Raw genomic sequence first — 21,126 nt, forward strand, 5'->3', positions numbered from 1 at the left:
AATGGGAGAAGAGGTCTGATATAAACGTGTAGTTTTGTTTAACCCTGGCCCCAGAGTGGTTGATGTGAGGTATTTGGAGCCACACAGAGAGGCTGCATAATAACGAAACAAAGCTCTCATGTAAGCATCAGCCAAAGGACTCACAATATTAAGTAGAAAAGCCATAGTTGTGGAAAAGACCATTTCCTTGCACAGCTCATGCAGAGCACTAGAAAGTTGGCATGTGCTCTACTTCCAGTAGTAATACTGCAGTAATGTACTTTAAACAGTTGCAGACATTCTTAAGAGAGTCCTTGGGACCTGGCTTGCCTTCCCTTTGGGTCAGGGGGAGCAAAACATGCTGTGGAGAAGCACAAAGTTGCTCTGGAGAGAGAGGCTACTGGCCATCTGTGAACATCTATGCTGAGCAAAGTTGTGGCTCGTCCTGTTGCCATTAAACCTGTGAAAGTTTCAGGACTCCTGATGCAGTAAGGTGGGGTGAACAGTGGGCTCAAAGTCTGCTTGGCGTGGGTGCTGGGCAAGGCTGGCAAGTGCCGGTGGTGCGGAGGTGGACTGGGACTCGGCGCAAGCCCTCCTGTTCCTGGGCATGAGGCAACCCCTGGGCTGGAGCCGAGTGGAGCAGATAGATAGCACATGGTGTCTGAGCACTGGTCTCCACTCATCACAGTGTGTGTGACAGCTGACATATGTGGGTACAGCGCCAGCGCTTTGAAAGCACATGCATTAATTACTGTAACTCAGGTATTTGGGAATCAGAAATTCAAATGTGCGGTTGGAAGCACTTCTCCGTATTGCTCGTAAGGTACTAAACTGTATCACTTGGCCAGACAGTTGTTTATTCTCGTGCCGCTTTATCAGGCAGCATAGGAGTGCCTTAAATGGGAGTAAGTTATATTTACACCCTTCCTAAACGCTCCTTTGTGCTGATTAAGTGATGTAAACTGGCCTCGGAGTAGACAAGATTTGCAGAACAGGGCTGTAAATCGCAACTGTATCTCATCAGTTGGGCAGTGGAGCTGGCACAGGGTATGTCCCCCTTCCTTCAGCTCTCAGGGTCTCACTTCTGGTCCCAGAGAAGTTGGATGGTACAGCTGGTTTTGCTTCTGAATCTATTTCCTAGTCCAATGGGATCTATTAGGATATCTTAATTAGCAAATTCTCCTCTATTTGATATGGGATGTCAGGATGCAAAACCCTTGTAGGAGATCTACCTGGTCTTTTCACATTTAATCCTCTCACAATCTCAGTGAAAAAGGGACAGTTTCAAAATCTGAATTTCCCCCCCTCATGTTCTTAAGTTTCTCAAGTTATGTTTAGAAACAGGAAGCTGTTTTGCATAAAGGTAAGATTGTGTTTTTAACAAGAAAAGTTAGTGTTAGACTGGCTAAATATACCCACACAGTCATACTCAGTGGGTAGTCTTGGCTATTTTTAGGCTTTATTTTTGCCTTTCTTTATTTATTTTTTTTTTAGCGGCACCTCCTCTGTACCTTCAGCTTGCAGTGAGGCACCACTTCCTGCACCAGTATGAAACTTGCAATTACAGGAGGAGTCAGTCTTGTCAGGTGTCATTTATCAGGCATTGCAGAAGGCTGGTTTCAGTGAAGGAAGAACAAAGCTTAATAAAAAGAGAGAGAGAGGGAGAAACATTCTCTTAATAATTTGCCCTTTGCAACAACAGACCCTTATCTGATCACCCACGCTCATCTGGCTGCTGACGCTGTACTTGCTTCATTAGTACGAGCTATTTTTACACCGTTGGTGTCTTTTGAGGAACCAAGTGGGCCTGCTGGCTTGTAGTGATTCACCATCTCCAGGCGAACAGGGTGTCCTCAGATCTTGCAAGAGGGTAGGAAGAGAGAAGTAAGGGGAAGAGTTCAGTTGAATGCGCAAGTTGACTAATTGCCTTAGCTAGTCTGAGTGCTAAAACATCGCCCTTTAGTCTTAAGGAGAACAGCCTATGTGCTTTTGGTTTGCAATGCAGTTTTTCAGATGTTAGGAGCCATCCCAAGGAACGTTTAGGAATTAATTAGTTTAAGTAAGTGAGTAATTAATTAGTTTAAATAAGTGTAGAGTAGCTAATATGATGCCCTATATGCTCATGTGTATACTCCATGTGTTTCTTTCCCTGTCTGTGAAGGAGCCGTTGGGGGCTGGACTAGGGGGTGTTTGGGAACTGAACTCAATGATCTTTAAAGGCCCTTTCCAACCCAGACCATTCTGTGATTGTATGTTAGTGATGCTTTCTTTGGTTTGTAGCGTACAAGTGTTGTTGGTGTATCACAAGCACCCGAGACACTTTTGGGCCAGATCGTTAGCTGATTTCACTTCCACTTCTGACAATGGAAAGAAAACTAAATTTGGTGGAATGTGCCGAGCATGATGCACGAGGAGGAGAACCCTGTATGAAGTTGTCTGGAGCTTTCTAGAGCTTAGCAGTGGTTGCTTTCCCTTTTAACGGACCATCAGCCCTGAAAATGTCCTCTTAGAGCCTGCTGAGCTCTCATGCAGTGGCTGAATTTAAGATTTTTGCTGTCCTTGCTTCAACTTTTCCTGGGTAGGAGTGATTTGGCATCCAGTTGTGACACTTGTTTAGGAATGCCCTGTAATACTGCACCCCAGTCTAACCTTGTCTGATACAGAGTCATCATGAAACCTGAGCAGTGTCTTTCCAAAGAAATGTTTAGGGTTTTATTGTGTTGTGCTTGCTGAGAATCTGTAACTGAGCCGTCAGCTTGGCCTGTTCCTCAGATATCAACACAACCCTGTGGAAAAGCTGTGGTTTTATATGTGGATTCAGGCGTTTAGGTAGAGCTTCATCTTTTCAGAGGTGTTTGCTTAGAAGATGTTAATAAACACAGTTTATTTGTGTTTTGTAGAAAGAAACCTAAAAGCAAAGAGAGAAATTTCATGTATACCTACAAAATGCAGCAGAAAGCATATGTGTATTTTACTGAACTTTAAAGAGGTGTTCTGATACAATTGGATATTATACATACTGACTTCCAATGCTTCATGCAATAAAAAGAAGGAAGTACTGTAAAAAATGGCCAGATAAATTTAAAAGAGCTTTTTTTTCCTTTTTTCCTCTCCTAGGCATCCTGAGGGTTGTAAAGAGAGCAGCATCCTTAAATGTGCAGTCTTACTAATGTATTTTATATTACCACAGTAGTGGTCAGACTCTTTGGGTGATGCCAAGTGACTAGATTTGCCACAGCAAAATGCCTGCATTGAGTCACTAGTCAAAGTGAAACATTTTGGCTGCAGACTAGCAACTGTTTTGACATCTGTGTGATGTATAGGATTTGGAGCTTAATAGCTGATCTCAGCTGAACTTTACAGAATAGATAGAAATAAAACTGCTGTGAAGGCCTGTTCCACTTTGGGCGCAAAAAATGGAGAAAAGAAATGGTAAGAACATGCCACTGATGTTTCGCATGCATCTGTTTTTGTTTTGACATGTGGTGACCGCAGGGCTTAGTAAACAATGACAGGTTTTAAAATAAGCTTGTATAATAATTGGTGTGAGTGAAAAACAAGCGCAAGCTCAGATACTATAAATGTCTTCCTATGTAATTCTTCCTGAGGTGAGGGTGTCCGTCAGGGGCAGTGCATTTGCTCATTCAAGGAAGTGTTTAAAAGACCGATAATTTCATGTGAAATGTAAGTGGCTTCTTCTGACATGGTGTGAAAGGAGACATAGCTGTTCATAAAATCTGCCGTGGTTGCATAATTAGGATTGTGTAACTTTTAAACTAAAAAAGCCTCACTTCCCAGAAAATTTAGCGATATTTTCCCTCTGAGATGAAGATGCCAGGCAAAGGCCTGATATTTACCTAATATTTCCGTTTGGCAACAGAATAATAATCACTTTGTACCTAAAAATGATGCAATATTTACAAAAATTTTGGTTATTTTTTCCCCTGGGAAAGCCTGGGGAGAAGCTGTATGTTATCTTAGGAGGGACTTTCCTGCACAGTTCTGTTCTTCCCAGCGTCTGCCCAAGGTTACAGTTTTTGTGTGAAAACAGGCATTTCAGCCTTTGCATGTCATTTCAGTTAGGAAAATTGTTATATCTGACAACTTTAGCAGTCTGAATACTCCAGCGAGCCTGTTCTTACCCTTCTTACTGTACATGAAGTTTTATAAATCTAGAAATTACTGCAAACCGTGTCCACATGGGATGTTGCTCTTTTATCTTTCACAGGTGCTGCTAGATTCACAGATTCGTTAATCTGTCCTTTATAAAATGTGAAATTTCCCTTTGATTAACACGGGTTTTTATGTTGAACTGAGAAAAAAATCTGTAATCTCAGTAACTTTCACCAGTTCTTGCAAATGCAAAACATTCATTGCAATCCCAATGGCATCACATTAGTTATGGTTAGTGTTTGAGCCTTTGTTTTTCACAGGTTTTAGGTACTTAGCCTTTTAGGGGCTACGTAATGCCTATTTGTTAACATGATATTAGTTTGCGGCCAACAGTAGGGCCAAAGTTCTATTTATTTTCTACACTGCAGGCATGAAAAAAAAAAAAGTAATCCTGCAATAGTGATCAGAAGCTATTTCACACTTCCATGGTTTGGCATGGTATCCTTATGTTCAGTTGCTGTGGCTCAGAAGAACGTGAAATGGAGTTGAGTTTCTGCTGATGAAGAGAGCAGCCCAAGATCTTTGTATCTCAGCACCACTTTGGATACCACTATACATTGTTAATGTGTATTTAAGAAATACTGTTTACTTACTACTTAACTCACTCTTGAGAGACATTTTTTCTCCTGCAGGTTAGGGCCAGTGGGATTAGGCGTCATACAAACCTAACTTCAGCCATCAAAACAGTGTTCAAAGGGACCTTAGAGATGGGCATCTGTTTCTGACTATTTTCTGCATGGGAACTGCTCTCACTTGCACGTCACTGTGTACTATGTTTCAAAAGAACATGGGGACACAGGAGGGGGGTCACAAAACGACTGTGATACTTTTGTTGTCTTCTGAAATTTTAATAACACTGGAAGTGCTGTCAGATCTGCAGTTGCTCTGCCATCACATTTTAAGGTCCGTGTGGGGAAATGATTGGCATTTTACTCACCTGTTTTCATTTTTTAACTTGTTCCCCAAGGAAATAAGCAGCAGTATGAGAAGTTTAGCAGTTTATATAATTCTCTTGTTTATTTTCATATCTGAATAATCGCGGTCCTTTGCTTTTGTATAGAAATAGATTCAGGATGTCTGCATTGGAAAACCGTCAACCAGAACAGGTAGATTTTGTATTATCTGACATGCTTAAGCACCTCTGACAGACTCTTAGTGCACAGCAAGGTTAGGCAATGAGAAACAAAATATTTACCTGATCCGTTAAAAGCAGTGAGAACAGAGAGATCAATTAGCTGCTAATTGAGTGACAAGATTGTTTGTCCTGTTGGCTGTTTTGGCATCTCATTGATAGCAGTTTTTTGTTCAATTCAAGCAGAACTGATTTGTTTGCAGACTTCCACCTATAAAAGAAGTGTTTAAGAATAATTCGGCTTCTGTGTAGATTTCTTTTTTCCTCTCTGTCTCTCTTTCTTTTAAATAGTCATCCTGTGGAAATAAGTGTGTTCAGTTGAACTTTGGCAATGTGAAAGCTTTTTTTATACATTTTTTCCATCTGGTAGTAATGTGTACATTGTGTATGATGCTGAGACAGGAAATAGTGATGTACTTTAAGTGAGCAATCCTTGTCATTATAGTGAAAAGGTCAGTCTTAAATCATTTCTGCTATAGGCTTCTTCTATGGCTTCTTAAAATACACTCAACTTGAATTTAAGTTTTTTAGGAGGTACTGTTTTTCTATAGAGAGTGGCAATTTAAAATTATATTTGAGATACTTAACATAGCAAAAACTGAGTGTTTTGCTGCAGCTGTGCTCTAAGCATTTATGATGCAAGCCAGCATCTCTTGAAGAAAATCACCCACGTTTTCTTACTACCATGTAATTGAACATTTATTGCAATATATGTTACAAAGTTCTCTGTAGACATCTTGGAGGTGTTGGACTAGTATATTTTCACCTTGTAACAGATAACCTCAGATATGTAGTATGTAAGATGTAAGAGCCTAAACCTAAGCGATGTCTGATTCTGATGGGTTTTATGAGGAATAAATCTGGAATTGTATCCTTGGATTTGCAACTCATTTCTTCAGATTCTTACCAGGATAATGTAGAGCAGAATTTGGCTCTTACATTTACTTGCTGTTGGACTGATTTGCATCCTTTTAGCCTCTCTGAGTCAAACCTCATATCTGTTCAAAGCTCCTTGAAGTTAAGTGAGAGATCTTGTTTCATACCTCATTTTTCTGTAAGGTCACCACAGAAGGGATAGTGTGTGCCTGACCTCAGATTTGGTAGGATCACATTCACAGGAGGGAAGAAGAGTCTTGTTCTTCACAGCACATACCCATTGACATTTATATGAAATGTCTGAGACAGGTATAAGTTCCTACAGTTAAGGTTAACAAGTGTTAGAGTACAACAGATTTGATTATTTATATGTTTTCTTAGTTGGCTTCAGCATGTTTTTAAGCAAACAGGTTCCTGTTACTTTCTTCAACATACTCAGCTAATGGTATCAGATAATCCTTTGAATTATCTGAATTAACAAGATTAAGGTGAGTTTGGTAAAGCCTTAGAATGAATGAAATAATCAATACTACTGCTGTTAACTAACATGTCCTGTTACATGCCGTCTCGCAACAGTTACAGTTCTAGAATAGATCTCAAGATATAAGCTGGATTTAGCGTAAGCACTGAAATAATAATTGCACAAATCAGGGTGCTGGCTTTTATACCACTTCGAGTTTTACATGCACAGATTCTGTCCCTTGAAACCAACAACTACCAGGGACTCTCATGGAAACCTGAGAGTAACAACCCAAAACTGGTGTTTGGTCACAGCAGGCTTGCAGTCTACCCTTAACGCATCTGTAACTGCATTTTTTCTGTCAGTCCCCTCAGTTGCTGGCTTCTTGGGCAATCCACGAGAGCACAAGCGTTTACCCAACATAGCAATGGAGAACAGATCCTGCCCTGTAGCTTCTCCTCAAGTAAGCTTAGTACAGTTTGTTTGATCATTTAATAGTAAATTCACAGTGTACTATGTGTAGTTGCTGAGCAATATTTGGTTTTGTATTGGCTAGTACTTTTAAATGACATTTTAAAAAATACATTTTAATGATTGGTCCAGCTGCCCAAATGTAAAAAACATGTGTGTTATTCTAAATGTTTCAGAGTATTTTCAAAACGGTGATTTTCTGGCTGGTTTTGGAGAATAGCAAGTCATTCAATAAAGCACTGAAACCCAGAGGGATGTCAGAACATCTGAGATGGAATTAAATGAACAAATTAGAATAGTGTCTTCAAATGTGAAGAAGTAACAACAGCAATTACAATATAGAAAGTGGTAGATTAAAATAAATGCACCTAACCTCTTTTAAAAGGACTGCCTTCTTGGAATTGCATGTGTAAAAGGATGTCTTACAGCTCCTGCCAAACTGCAGCAAAAGCACGGGCTTCCCTTGCATTCCCCCAGTAGTTCAAGACTTTGCCAAGTGCCAGTGGTTGACCTAGGAATTTACAGTCATTCCTAGAGGTGTGCAAATAGACAGGTAGAAGGCCAGCTATAAAACCACAGTCAGATGGGACCCCTAAGCAGGGGCTGTTGAAAATGCAGAGAGAATCTCTCTGGTCAGGAACAGGAAGCCTTTTTAGAAAACTGGGAGATTTAATAAGTGTATCTTCTTCCTTATCTTTTTAGTAAGTGCAGTTCAAAGACCACAGGTGGTGTGTCAAGTGGTATAAAAAAGCTTGCAGCTGGTCGTCTTTTTTTTTTCCATTTGTGTAAAAAACCAAAACTGTATCCCCCAAGGACTGTATTCCTTCTGTTGTGTTGGTACATAACATCCTCAGCCGAATATATACCCTTGCAAAGAAAGAGAAACAAATGCTTATCTGTCTTCGTGCCAGTTAAATCCTTCAGTTCACAGATGTATAGTGAATGGTAGCTGAGAGCTCTTCTTCAGACTTCAGCCCACCTATGACTTTGCCTAGGTAGAAGAAGCTGTAAAGCCATGTTTTATTAGGGTTCCCACTTTTTTTTTTTCTTTTCGCAGCCATGTCAACACTGAACAGCTCTGTGGGGAATATCATTAGCGGTGCAGAGGGAAACATGGGGTAGGACAGCAAGCCAAAGGTGTGCTGCCTTTCTTCCTGAAAGGCCAAGGCAATTTTCTTCTCAGTTGCAGGTGGGGAAAAGCTCAGAGGTGGCCTCTCTTTCTTGTAAGGCTGCTTGGCTGCTGGGCTTGTCTCAGACATTAACTAGACTTGCCTAATAAGGGTCTTGGCAGATGCCTGTGCATGAGTGTAAGGATTTCATAGGAGCCACTGCAGCTCGCCTGTGCTAACGCTTGCCCTATAGAATACAAATTCTTCAGGGGCCCGTTACTGTGGTTTTAGGCCAGCTTTGTGCTGGCAGAGCTGGACAGAAAAGATTTAAAACAGGGCTGGATCTGACCTTTAGTCCTTACGCTAGAGTCAATATTTATTCTGTATGGTGCACTCAGGATTTAGCCTGGAAGACATAAGCTTCCAATTTGTTCACTTGCAAGAGCTGTAATATGAGCTACAAATTGAGAAGTAGTAAAAGATGTATTTTGCCAAATTTTATTTTAAAGCTGTTGAGTGTAACCATTTTAATGGTCTGGAAAAAAAAGAGAGAGGGGAAAAAAAGAAAGAATAGTCTTGGAGCTCTGCAGTCAACCAGATATATGTCCTCTGCACGCAGCTCACAAAGGCACCTTAGGAAAAGGAGTGATGGGATAATGCACCTTTCTAGAAAGTTTTAAAAGTCTTGATTTAGTAGGTGCATCTGACATAAATACAGTTCCTGGTTTCCCAGTAACCTTCTCATGTTCAAAGTTTTCACAGAAGTAAAATGTCCCGGTTTGAAGCAGGCAGATAGTGCAGTTAGTGTGGCTGGGGGAGCTGGCTCCTGGGCCACATTCCTACTGGGAAACCTGGCTTGGCCCCCAGCCAGGCAGGACTTTGCAGCTGCTGTCAAACGATGTGCTCAGTGCAACTCCTGTACAGCTTCTGATCCGTGTAGGTGGGCTCCTCTTAGTCATTCCAACAGAGCTGAACCGTGCCAAAGGTATTAAAGAAAATGTGCTTTTTTATCATCCTTGGTTCCTGAGTTTGAAATATGTAGCACTTGAAATATAGGGAATTTCTGTCTCTTGAATAGTGTATGTTTGATGAAAAGCAATACTGAGAAGTATATTTACAGTGTTTTCTAAAGGAGAAACATTAATCAGTTGAAAAATGGAAGTCTGTTGTTGGATTAGGCTAGGCTGTGGATGCGGCAGATGAGAGAGACTTAACTGGAAAAAAGCAGAACGCAAACCAGCTTTGCAGAGTCTTAGATTCCTCCATTTGGGCCAGTCTCCCAGGAGGAGAGAGGGGGAAGAAACCGAAAGAAATAATATTAAAGCCATCTTTGACATAGGATGGATGGCAGCTCAAACCAAACCAAAAATACTATGTTGGTTCTGGAAAGGGATTTATTTTCCTCAGGAGAGTGACTCTGACCAAACTTAAGCCATCAATAATCCCTGTAATTAGTCTATACCTGTTTTGTAGTGTAGGTTGAAAAATTATATAGAACGTTCTGAAAATAACAGGACCACAGAATAGCTTGAACTCTGTAACGGAGGTCTCAGTCCAGAACAGAAAATGGTTGGAAGTATATTAGCATCATCTTTTGCTCAAATAAAACCATTGCTGTCACACTGCCGTGACTGGCAGATTTCTTCTCTAAAGCTGCTTTCAGTAGAGAGAGTGTGGAACAGGAAGGATACTGGCATCTTCTAGAAATTTCTTCTTATCATTTGCAGAATTGTCTAATAAGGACAAAAGTTCTTTGAAAATGGCTAGTATCTTTAAGCTCTGTCAGTAAGGGACATTCCCTCCCATCCCTGTTTCTCCTTCCCAAGCCACATATTTTCCTTTACACCTGTGTTTGTAAACTGGCATCATTACTGACCTGTGATTTAGTTTAGGCCAAAAATGATTTGCCACTTCCCTGCCATTTCCTCATAAGGCACTGCAGAGATGCTCTGTAGTAACCACTTCCGATATATTGTAAATTGAGCACGAGGATTTATTTTTCCACTTGTAGCAACACTTTTTATTTGAGAAAATGGATTAGGAAATTCTAGAAAAGTTTTACTTGAATTACATTTTTTCTTTTTTCTTTTAGAGACTCAAGCAAGGGAGTTATTTAAAAATCCATTAATGCATCAAAGCTGAATGACATTATGACCTAAAATATTCTGGTTTGTGTTTGATAGCTAGTTATTATTTTGTACTATAGGGATTCCTCTGTAGTTACAATTTAAAAATATGTTATCTTTATAAAATAGTGTTTGACTAAACCAACAGTCCATTAGCTATTGCTGTCCTAACTACTAATATGTTATTAGTACTGTTAAATAAATAATCAATAACAGGTGGCACAGTAGTGATTCTACTTGTGTCAAGTAGTGGAGTTCTACTGACATTTACTTGTTCTTTGAAAGTGTTATTCATTACAAAGAATTAAAAATTATTTTTCAATATTTGTTTTCTTTTATAGACTTTACTATTTTATCATCTGTTGTGTTTATTTAATGGAGAAAGCATGAGTGGTCTAGCTGTTTTTCTGACAGTTTCTAGTTGAGGATCATTATAACAGCCTATATCTCATACTCTGAAATTAATACTCCAGCTGTTTCTGAAGATCTGTTCTTTAGAGATGCTTTGAATTTTGCCCTAAATAAAAACCATAAAGAAAAGCCGTAATCGTTGCTTTCGTTATCACAATTGAGCAAACATCCTTTTTAATGGAATAAAAGCCAAAATGTGTTTTCAAGATCAGATTTGTTGAAAACTACTGGAAGGGAGATTCCTTGTTTCACAGAAGTGCTCTTTAGGGCAGTGAGGTGATGTTCAGGCTCCGTGTATCTCTGTGCCAGTCTTTTCAGCAATGCAGAGTTCCCTGCAGTCTGGTGGTGGTCAGGCAGATGACAAATCATGGTAGTCACAGAAGTCTTTTAACCATGTATTTGGTCTGTGGGTTTCTTCGTTGAGAAGGCACCCGTATATTCTTGAGCAGTATCCCACTGGTGTTAACTGATTTGGAAACCTACTTGCATTTCACTACATCTTGTACCTGACTGGTGACACCCTGACCAGGATTTTGTTCTGGTCCCTGAAACATTTAATGAGAGGCCTGGAGTCTAACAGTATTAGCTGGAAAGAGGCATCGAAAGGGGATTTGCCAATGAGATTCAGGGATAATCCAGGCTTAACAAAGGCGTAGGAATGAAGAGGGACATTGGCAGCTCTCTTTTTACCAATGCAGGAAGGTGAGACTGCATTAATTTAGACTTGCAGTTACTCATCTGCACACTAGAAAAACCTAAGTAGTTTAAAAAGATTCGTGCTCATATTCTTCAAGATGTGGTTTCTCAGACCTCTTAGACACAACATGAAATTTTTCCAGTGGATGGATAAATGAAATTTTCAGGCCTCTATTGTAAATAATAGAAAACTTTCTTGAGCATTTGTACTTAATATCAAGAAATTCTTATGACTATATTTTTTTTTCTACAGGAAATTTGAAGATAGTCATGCCTATTAGATGCCTAGAAGATGCAGGTAATTGTTTTATACTGGACAAAACCCCCACATATATTCCCATTACCTGTGTGTTTTCCTGTACTTTGCTAATGTTTCTTCAAGCCAAATTCAGTTTTTCCACTGTAGGAATGAAAAATATTCCTGCATCTCTAATACTGCTTTTTTTACCCTTTTGCTTGCTATTCTAAAATGATTACTGGCTTCATGATTCTCACTGTTTCATCCAGAAAACATCCTGTGTGTGGAAGACATGGAAGCAGGAAGCCTACATTGTTCCTCAAATTCAAATGCTGTACTTGTCTATGAAAATCATACCTCTGAGCTTTTCTTCTTTGTAACAGAACAGTGGAAACCTATTGCATTTAAGCATAAAATGTGCATGTATAGCTGGATGGAAAAGTTTTGACATTGAAATCTGAATTGCTAGCATAAAACAGTCATAGCTTGTTTCTCGAATACGTTTTACCTCTTGCAAGATGTTCTCACTAAAATTTCATATGATGATTGGAAGGTGGAGATGTGAAAAGGTACCAGTAGTACTGTGTTTGGAATGCTTATTTGATGTCTCTTTTTTGACTGTTTGAAAGTAGTTTAAAAGGGTGATTAACACCTTCTTGTAAAACCAGTTAGCTGATCTAAGGTAAGAAGAACCTCACTTTAGCCATCTTAAAATTTGGTATATATACTCCAAGGTAGTAATCTAGGATTTCTGCCTAGCCAACAGTAAGAAACAGGCATCTCTGTAGTGGAGGGCTGTGTGCATAGACAATTCCCATGTCTGAAGCACCCATCATGATATGGAAGGATTTCTCCTCTGGAAGTACTTACTGATCACCATCCTCTGACTTTAGAGGAAGGCCAGGTGACTAAAGTGCATGTCTGAACTGTAGGTGAGTAATACTGGGTAAGGTAATTCCCACCCACGGTGTTAAGACTCTATTTGCGGTAGCGATTTGCTGAAAGAGCTGAAAGTAGGTGGTGGACTTTCTGAGAACTGAGCCTTTAAACCGTCCCCGGAAAGCCTTCCAATGCTACTGTTTAATTTGGGAAGTGTAGATCTCTGTTTTCTATTCCTAGGGCTTTTACTGAGTAGTGATTATGCTTGTGTGTGATCTCTGGAGCCAGTCTTTACCATGTCTGCTCACAAAAGGGAGATTTCTGAAATATAGTTACCTTTGCTTAAGTCTTTCTATACTTTTTATGTAAGGCTCAATAAAAATGCAACTGACTGCATCAATGTTACTTAGCATGCCTGTATTAATTGGTGTATGAGGTTTCTTTGTTTTTGACTTTTCTATACAGATAGCTGTGTCACCATGGAAGAGATGAAGAGAACTTTGCTCTAGTAGATCACAAGTATCTCTGGGTCATTCTGCATCTCAGTATTTAATAACAATGGAAAATGTCCAAATGCTATAACAAGTCTTTGCAAATGTATAATAAACTGTTTAGGAAAGTTCCTGCCATGAACAGAACTGTATAATACTCACATTAGTGTACAGATACAAATCTAATGCCTATAGACTACTGTGTGGAAAGTTCCAAAGAGAAAGAAAAGTCTGTGAACTTGCAACAGCCCTGGAAAAATGGGAGCAACAAAACTTTAAAAAGCACAGCTTTGGACACACTCCATGTGTCTGCACAGCTTTCAAGTGAACTAGCACTTACGACCTTGTGTAACAAAATGGACTCTGGGGACACAGGTATAGGGCAAAAAGCTACCTCAAGGTCTGGAGAAACTGCTAAAGTACCAAGTAGATGGAGGCAAGAACATTCAGCTGTTATTAAGATGAGCACTTTTGGCAATCAAGAAGTACAGAGGCAACCACAAATAGATCACGAGCAAATAGGAAACACAGGATCAGCACAACTTTTTAGTTCTGGGAAACTGGTATCATCAAATGAAGCTGCACAGCAAGTCACGGAGAAGCAATATCCACAGCATCGTCCAAGTCCTTACTCATGTCAGCATTCACTTTCTTTCCCACAGCATTCATTGCCACAAGGCTTCTTGCACAACATAAAGCCACATCAGAGCTTGGAAGGCCCTCCGTGGCAGTTTTCTAGCCACTTGCAATCAGTTGCCTCAGAGGACTTATTTCCTTTTCATATGCATAGCCATAGTGGAAGTTTCTCCAGGAAGAAGATTTCGAGTTTGAACCCTACATACAGCCAATATTCACAGAAATCTTTAGAACAATCAGAAGATGCTCACAAAAAGGAGCACAAACCCAAAAAGCCTGGCAAGTACATTTGTCCTTACTGTAATCGGGCTTGTGCCAAACCTAGTGTACTTAAAAAGCATATTAGGTCTCATACTGGGGAGCGACCGTATCCTTGTGTTCCTTGTGGTTTCTCCTTCAAGACAAAGAGCAACCTTTACAAGCACAGGAAGTCACATGCCCATGCAATTAAAGCAGGATTGGTACCTTTCACAGAGTCAGCAGTCTCTAAATTGGACCTAGATGCCAGTTACATTGATGTGGAAGCTGAAATACATTCAGATGGTGAGCAGAGCACGGACACTGATGAGGAGACCCCACTCTTAGTGGAAGGGTCTGACAAACTGAGCCCTATCTCGCAGCTCCCCCTGGACATCGCTAGCAGGAGCGGTTTTCACTCCTCCGTGGAAGAGTCCTTGGTGGGGCCAATGAAAGTGCCCATTTTGATTATCCCTAAAAGTGGAATTCAGTTACCCAGTGAGAGTTCACCATATATTGGCTCTGATATGTTACAAAACCCATCCTTAAGTACCAAGTCCGATGACTCTCACACAGTTAAACAGCGACTTGCACTAAGACTGTCAGAGAAAAAAGGGCAAGATTCTGAGCAGTCACTAAACCTCCTGAGCCCACACAGTAAAGGAAGCACTGACTCTGGTTATTTTTCCCGCTCAGAAAGTGCTGAGCAGCAAATTAGCCCACCAAATACTAACGCAAAGTCTTACGAGGAGATCATATTTGGAAAGTTCTATAGGATTAATCAAAGGACAGCACTAACAGTAGCCACAACAAATCAGGAGCACAGTTTAATGGGTAGAAAGGGCAAAGCAGAGCCATTACCTCTTTTGAATAACCGATTAGATATCAAGATGCTTGAGGAACATATTTCTCAGCTGCCTCCAAGTAAAGAAGAACTCATTGACTCCAGTAATCTGAGCGCTATTAAATCTGCACAAGTTTATCCAGGCAGCAATACAGAATGTAGACAATCCCAGACTATCACATCTTCCATCAAAAGTGAATCCAGCTTGTACCAAGTCAGTCAGCAGGGTGACGTACCCATCCTTCTGGAACCCCCAGCAGATTCCTCTCCTCTTATTAGAAGTAACTCCATGCCAACCTCTTCTGCAAACAGCCTAAGTATTCCCCCATCTCTGAGAGGAAGCCACTCATTTGATGAGAAGATGACTGGTTCAGATGATGTATTTTACCCTGGGACAGTGGGGATATCCCATCAAAGGATGTTGAGAAGACAGGCTGCCTTTGAATTGCCGTCTGTGCAGGAGGGGCACTCAGATTTGGACTATCATGGAAGACCAGGGAAAAGTATAATTATTGCTTCCAGCAGACAGACAGCAGGTGACAAGGGACCATCCTTAAAAGAGAAGAAAGGAGACAAAACCTTTTATGACTATGACGCCAGTGGAAAGCACTACAGAAAATGGGAAGAATTTGAAGCTCAGAAGCAGAACTACAGGGATTCACCATCCTTAGGTGGGATGAACAAGGGGGGAGAGTACTTCGTTGATCCACTTGGACAATCTCAGGCGGTGCCATCCATGCTTGGAACAACTTTTGAAAACAGAAAGCGCAGGAAAGAGGAGAGTGTTGGAGATGAGGAAGACAGTCCCATGCTTTGCAGCAGTATGGCTGGCACCACTGGGGGAATTCAGCCTTTGGACTTTGATCCCAAATCTCAAATTCAGGAAGTGCCAAGGAGCGGATTTGCCCTTCAAGGCCTGGACAATGCTGCTCATTGCCATGCGGAGCGTTTTGAAATCTGCAGGCCTTACTTGCAGTCTGGAAGCCCAGCAGCTTCTCTGGAAGACTCATCATTAACTGCAGAGCAAGAAAAGACTGCAGAATCACTGACTAGAAAGCCCCCAGGAAATGTCATCTCTGTCATTCAGCACACAAATTCGTTGAGCAGGCCAAACTCATTTGAAAGGTCTGAATCTACAGAGCATATTGCGTGCCAGCAGGAAAAGATCTATCCACCATCTGAAACATGTGAGAGTGAGATTTGTGAGTCCCCAATGAGCCCAGACCGAGCTCCACAAACAGAAAATGCTGACACCAGTAAGCCATCTCCATCCCAGCAGCCTCAGCCGTATCATATGCAGCCCAGGCTGGTTCGCCAGCACAACATACAGGTACCTGAAATTCGTGTCACAGAGGAGCCAGATAAGCCTGAGAAAGATAAAGAAGTGCAGAGTAAAGAGCAGGAGAGACCCACTGAAGAATTTCAGTGGCCCCAGAGAAGTGAAACGCTTTCTCAACTTCCAGCTGAAAAGCTACCACCCAAAAAGAAACGTTTACGACTGGCTGACATGGAACACTCCTCTGGAGAATCCAGCTTTGAGTCCACAGGTACAAGCCTCTCTCGTAGCCCTAGCCAAGAAAGTAATTTGTCCCACAGTTCAAGTTTTTCAATGTCCTTCGAAAGAGAAGAGAATATGAAGTTCATCACGCCTCCCAAACAAGATGAGTTTGGAAAACAGTCTGAGTTTTTAACTGTTCCAGCTGGTGCTTACTCACTTTCCGTCCCTGGGCATCACCATCAGAGGGAAATGAGACGCTGCTCATCTGAACAGATGCCCTGTCCTCATGCTGCTGAAATTCCAGAGATCCGAAGTAAATCCTTTGATTATGGAAACCTGTCTCATGCCTCTTCAGCTGGGACACCTACTACGGCACTGTCTCCATCCCGAGAAAGGAAGAAATGCTTCTTGGTTCGCCAGGCTTCCTTCAGTGGTTTTCCAGAGATTTCCCAGACCGATCAGAGCACAGAACAAAGTATAAAGCAGGAGCAGATGGAACATGCTCAGGCTGGTCTTCGCTCCTCCCAGCTTGCTTGGCATCACTCCCCGTCCCCTGTACTTCAGCCCATTCAGGTAGATGACTCTGGAAAACAGGCTATTGGGTCTTGCGCTCAGCTTAGTAATAGCTCATCTCACCTTCCCCAGCAACAGGCTCTTCTTGCAGACAGCCCAGAAATGTTAAGAACTCCCTTGATCCAACAAGCACCTTATATTCCTAACAAACATCCATCAGAGCAGCAGCAGCTATTTGCGCATCAGGAAAAAGTCCCATTTCCCCCTATTCACAGCACCTTGTTTCAGTTCCCCTATCCAGCTGTCTGCATGGTTCACTTACCACCATCTCAGCAGCCTGTCTTGTGGCAATCGTGCACAGAACCTCTGCACTTCCAGCATCATTTTGTACAACAGCTACAGAAATCTTACGTCAAACAGCCTTTCCAAACAGATGTTCCTCCAAGTTATCACCTGGAATATGCGCCAGAGCTTATTGGAAAGAAGCCAGCTGATTATGTGCACGCTAAAGAGCAAGCATACCAGCATTACTCAGGAACACCTGGGCAGTATTCAAAAAGTACTCCTGCTAAGTACCAGTCAGACCATAGCATTAAACCAACAGATACCTCCACTGAGCAGCATCTTCAGACAGATTTTGACTCCCCAAGTGATGGATCTGTACAGTCTTTGCCAGGAACAGTTGTTCCTGTCAGGATTCAAACCCATGTGCCGTCTTATGGTAGTGTCATGTACACAAGCATTTCCCAGATCCTTGGACAGAGCAACAGTCCTGCAATTGTCATTTGTAAAGTTGATGAAACTGTTTCTCAAAGAACATTGGCAACTAATGCAACCATGCAAGGAATTGGATTTAACATAGCTCAGATGTTGGGTCAGCATGGAGGGCTAGAAAAATATCCTTTGTGGAAAGTGCCACAGACGCTACCACTTGGACTGGAGCCACCGATTCCCCTGTGTTTACCTTCCAGTTCTGACATGGCTTCTACCTTGGGAGGAAGCAAACGAATGCTTTCACCTGCCAGCAGCTTGGAGCTCTTCATGGAGACCAAGCAGCAGAAACGAGTCAAAGAAGAAAAAATGTATGGGCAGATAGTTGAGGAGCTAAGTGCAGTTGAGCTAACTAACTCAGATATTAAGAAAGATTTTCCAAGAGTGCAAAAGCCTCAACTAGTAAGGCAGAGCTGTGCTACCGAGCCAAAAGAAAGTCTGCCATCCATGTCATCCTCTTCACCACTGTCGTCCTCATCATCTCAAGATTTCCCACCTGCCAGCATGCCAACAGCTGATGCTTTCCCACTGAGCAGGGAGAAACTTTCCAGTTTTGATTCCACATCACCAGGGCAGAAGTCCAGTGGCCCTTCTGAAGGAAGAGACTCGCCAGAAGAACTGGATGTGGATGAAACAGCCTCAGATATGAGCATGAGTCCACAGAGGTCTTCATTGCCACCAGGAGAAACTCAGCCAGAAGACCAACTGAAACATCAAAAATTGCCTCTTGGGATGTTAGTCCAGATGTCATCCAATACCAGTGGGAAAGTCACCGGCTCAACCATTCTCCTGACAGATGTAGCAGATTTTCAGCAGATCCTTCAGTTCCCAAGTCTACGCACTACTACTACTGTGAGCTGGTGTTTCTTAAACTACACAAAACCCAATTACATTCAGCAACCAACCCTCAAATCTTCTGTTTATGCTTCATGGTGTATAAGTTCATGTAACCCAAACCCATCTGGCCTGAGTACAAAGACCACTTTAGCACTTCTAAGGTCCAAGCAAAAAAACACCACAGAAATCTACACACTGGCTGCTATGCATAGACCTGGAGCTGGTAAACTGACATCATCAAGTGCATGGAAGCAGTTTGCTCAGGTAAATAAGAGGTTTTAATAAAATTAAATTAGTTTATCTGTATTTGAGAAAATATTAGTAAATATGAAATGTAAGTTAATGATTATTTTTTTTAAAAAAAAGATTCCCCATTGGGAAATCAGACATTGACATCTTCCCATGATAAGTTTTGAGGCTCAGTTGACCCTTCTGCAAGCTCTGCTACTTCTGCTGTCGCTGTCTCCATTTTCAAAATCAGATGTAAAAGGTGAGGCTTTTAAAGCCCTACCTTCGTGTGTGCCAGAACCTGATACATTATCTCCTTTTATTTTGTCCTTTGTTTTTGCCATTTTCTGATTCAAACAGTATCAAACACAGAAATCCACGTGCCTATGTAAGTAAAGATTAAGTTAAAATTGAGTAAGGATCTTCAGATCCTTTAATGTCTTTTGCATACTGGCTTTTCCTGATGGACTAAGCATTAGATAATGGTGCCAGGGAAAATTCTGTAATGGCAATAAATTACCTTTTAAGGCATTTCTGTTTCTATTTTCCATTTTTTTTTTCTGAGGAAAGATACAGTGCTGTCTTTTCTGTCAAGACTCTCATAAAAATTTGTCCATACTGCCCCCTCTCATATTCTCCATCAAATTAAATGGACAAATTAATTTATCATGTAGAGTTGCACCAAAATGAGAGTTTGGTTTTGACCTGGAATGTTAGAAGTACTTGAAATGAAGTGTGCATTTATTGTGTGCTCCAGCAGTAACTCCCTTCCTTGACTTTGTTCCACAGATGAAACACGAGCCATTCTTCTTATTTGGCAGCAAGCTTGAAAAGAAAGTAGTGGGGAATATTATAAAAGAAAGAGTAAAAGGAGACATTCATGGAGATAAAGACATTACATCCAAACAAACTGAGCCGATACGAATTAAAATCTTTGAAGGAGGGTAAGAAAATGCAACTGGAAATTTCAAGCTCAGCCCGTCATTTTAAAAAGATTTGAAAATGAATATGAGTGAATTAGATGTGAACAGTCTCCTGTATTCCTGCCATGTCTTGTAGCTCCCAAGCCTTTTCTTTTTTGTGTATATGTCAGTCTTAAAACAAACTGCAGAGTACCTGTACTACTTGGCTCTACTTTGCTATTAGGACAATTCTGTTTTCTATCTGTGTGAGAACACTCAATCAAAACTGTTACTTTCATTCCTTAGGCCATAAAGAAATGGGTAAATGGTTAACAATTTGATATTTTCTGTACCATTTCTTTGTATTTAATGGCTTCCATTAGGATATCTTTCCATTTTTAGATTCTGTACTTCCACTCACTTGAATGGGTTAGCTTGACATGCTTACTTTTATTCGTGTAATATTTCATTATTTACTGAAGTTGGATTTTGGAGATAAAATGTAAGGTGACAATGAAATCTATAGTATCTAAACCTAGTCCATAGATCTGTCATGTATGTTGATAAAGTAATATTTAATTTTACGATGGCCATCTATCACTCAAGCGAGAACAGAAGCAAACTAACAAAGAGAGGGGAAAAGGAGACCTGAAGGCCCATTAACATTGTTTTGAGACTTGTGAAGCTTCTTACAAAAAGCAAATGAATGGGCACTTGTTTGCATCTGCAGTATGCTCTAACATGGAAGATATTGTTTAATTTCTTTACAGAATTCTAACATGATGCAATAATTTGCCAGTTTAGTAGTGAATAGTCAGGTGACTGAACAAGATGTGGTTTTCAGTCTTACCAAACTCAGATGGCCTCACAGCACTGTTTTATTGGGGTAACTAAATAGGTCAGGGTGGAGATGTGAGAAATTTGTACATCCATTTTGTCAGAACATGCAGAGAGGCAGTAAGGAAAGATAAGGTCTGTTTGGAATTAAATCTGGAGAGGGATGTCAAGGACAACAAGAAGGGCTTCTTCAAGTACATCAGTAGGAAAGGGATGACTAGGGAAAACGTGGGCCCACTGCTGAATGAGGTGGGTGCCCTGGTGACAAAGGACACAGAGAAGGCAGAGTTACTGAATGCCTTCTTCACTTCAGTCTTCACTGCCAAGGCTGACCCTCAGGTTTCCCAGACCCTGGAGGTGAGAGATGAAGTCTGGAGAAAGGAAGACTTTTCCGTGGTTGAGGAGGATCCTGTTAGAGACCACTTAAGTAAACTTGACACCCACAAATCCATGTGCCCTGATGGGATGCACCCTCAAGTGCTGAGATAGATGGCAGATGTTATCGCAGGGCCACTCTCTATCACCTTTGAAAGGTCATGGAGGACAGGAAAGGTGCCTGAGGACTGGAGGAAAGCCAATGCCACTCCAGTCTTCAAGAAAGGCAAGAAGGAGGACCCAGGAAGCTACAGGCCGGTCAGCCTCCCCTCCATCCCTGGAAAGATGATGGAACAGCTCATCCTAGAGGTCATCTCTGAGCATGTGGCAGAGAAGGCGGCTATCAGAAGTAATCAACATGGATTCACCAAGGGGAAATCATGCCTGACAAACCTGATAGGCTTCTA

At 41.2% G+C, this 21,126-nt stretch overlaps 1 protein-coding gene across 9 annotated transcripts in view; it reads left to right on the plus strand.

The window, feature by feature from the left end:
- Positions 1-21,126, plus strand: part of HIVEP2 (HIVEP zinc finger 2) — a 145,077-nt gene that overhangs the window by 105,012 nt on the left and 18,939 nt on the right. For all 9 annotated transcript variants that reach the window (XM_080390051.1, XM_080390046.1, XM_080390050.1 and 6 more), the window contains 3 exons: positions 11,687-11,731; positions 13,016-18,641; positions 19,395-19,549. In XM_080390051.1, coding sequence (XP_080246177.1) covers positions 13,227-18,641; positions 19,395-19,549 — 5,570 coding nt within the window. In that variant the 5' untranslated portion in view covers positions 11,687-11,731; positions 13,016-13,226. The remainder of the gene's footprint in view (positions 1-11,686; positions 11,732-13,015; positions 18,642-19,394; positions 19,550-21,126) is intronic.

The sequence above is a fragment of the Falco punctatus genome, assembly GCF_963210335.1.
Source record: "Falco punctatus genome assembly, chromosome: 5".
Lineage (NCBI taxonomy): Eukaryota > Metazoa > Chordata > Aves > Falconiformes > Falconidae > Falco > Falco punctatus.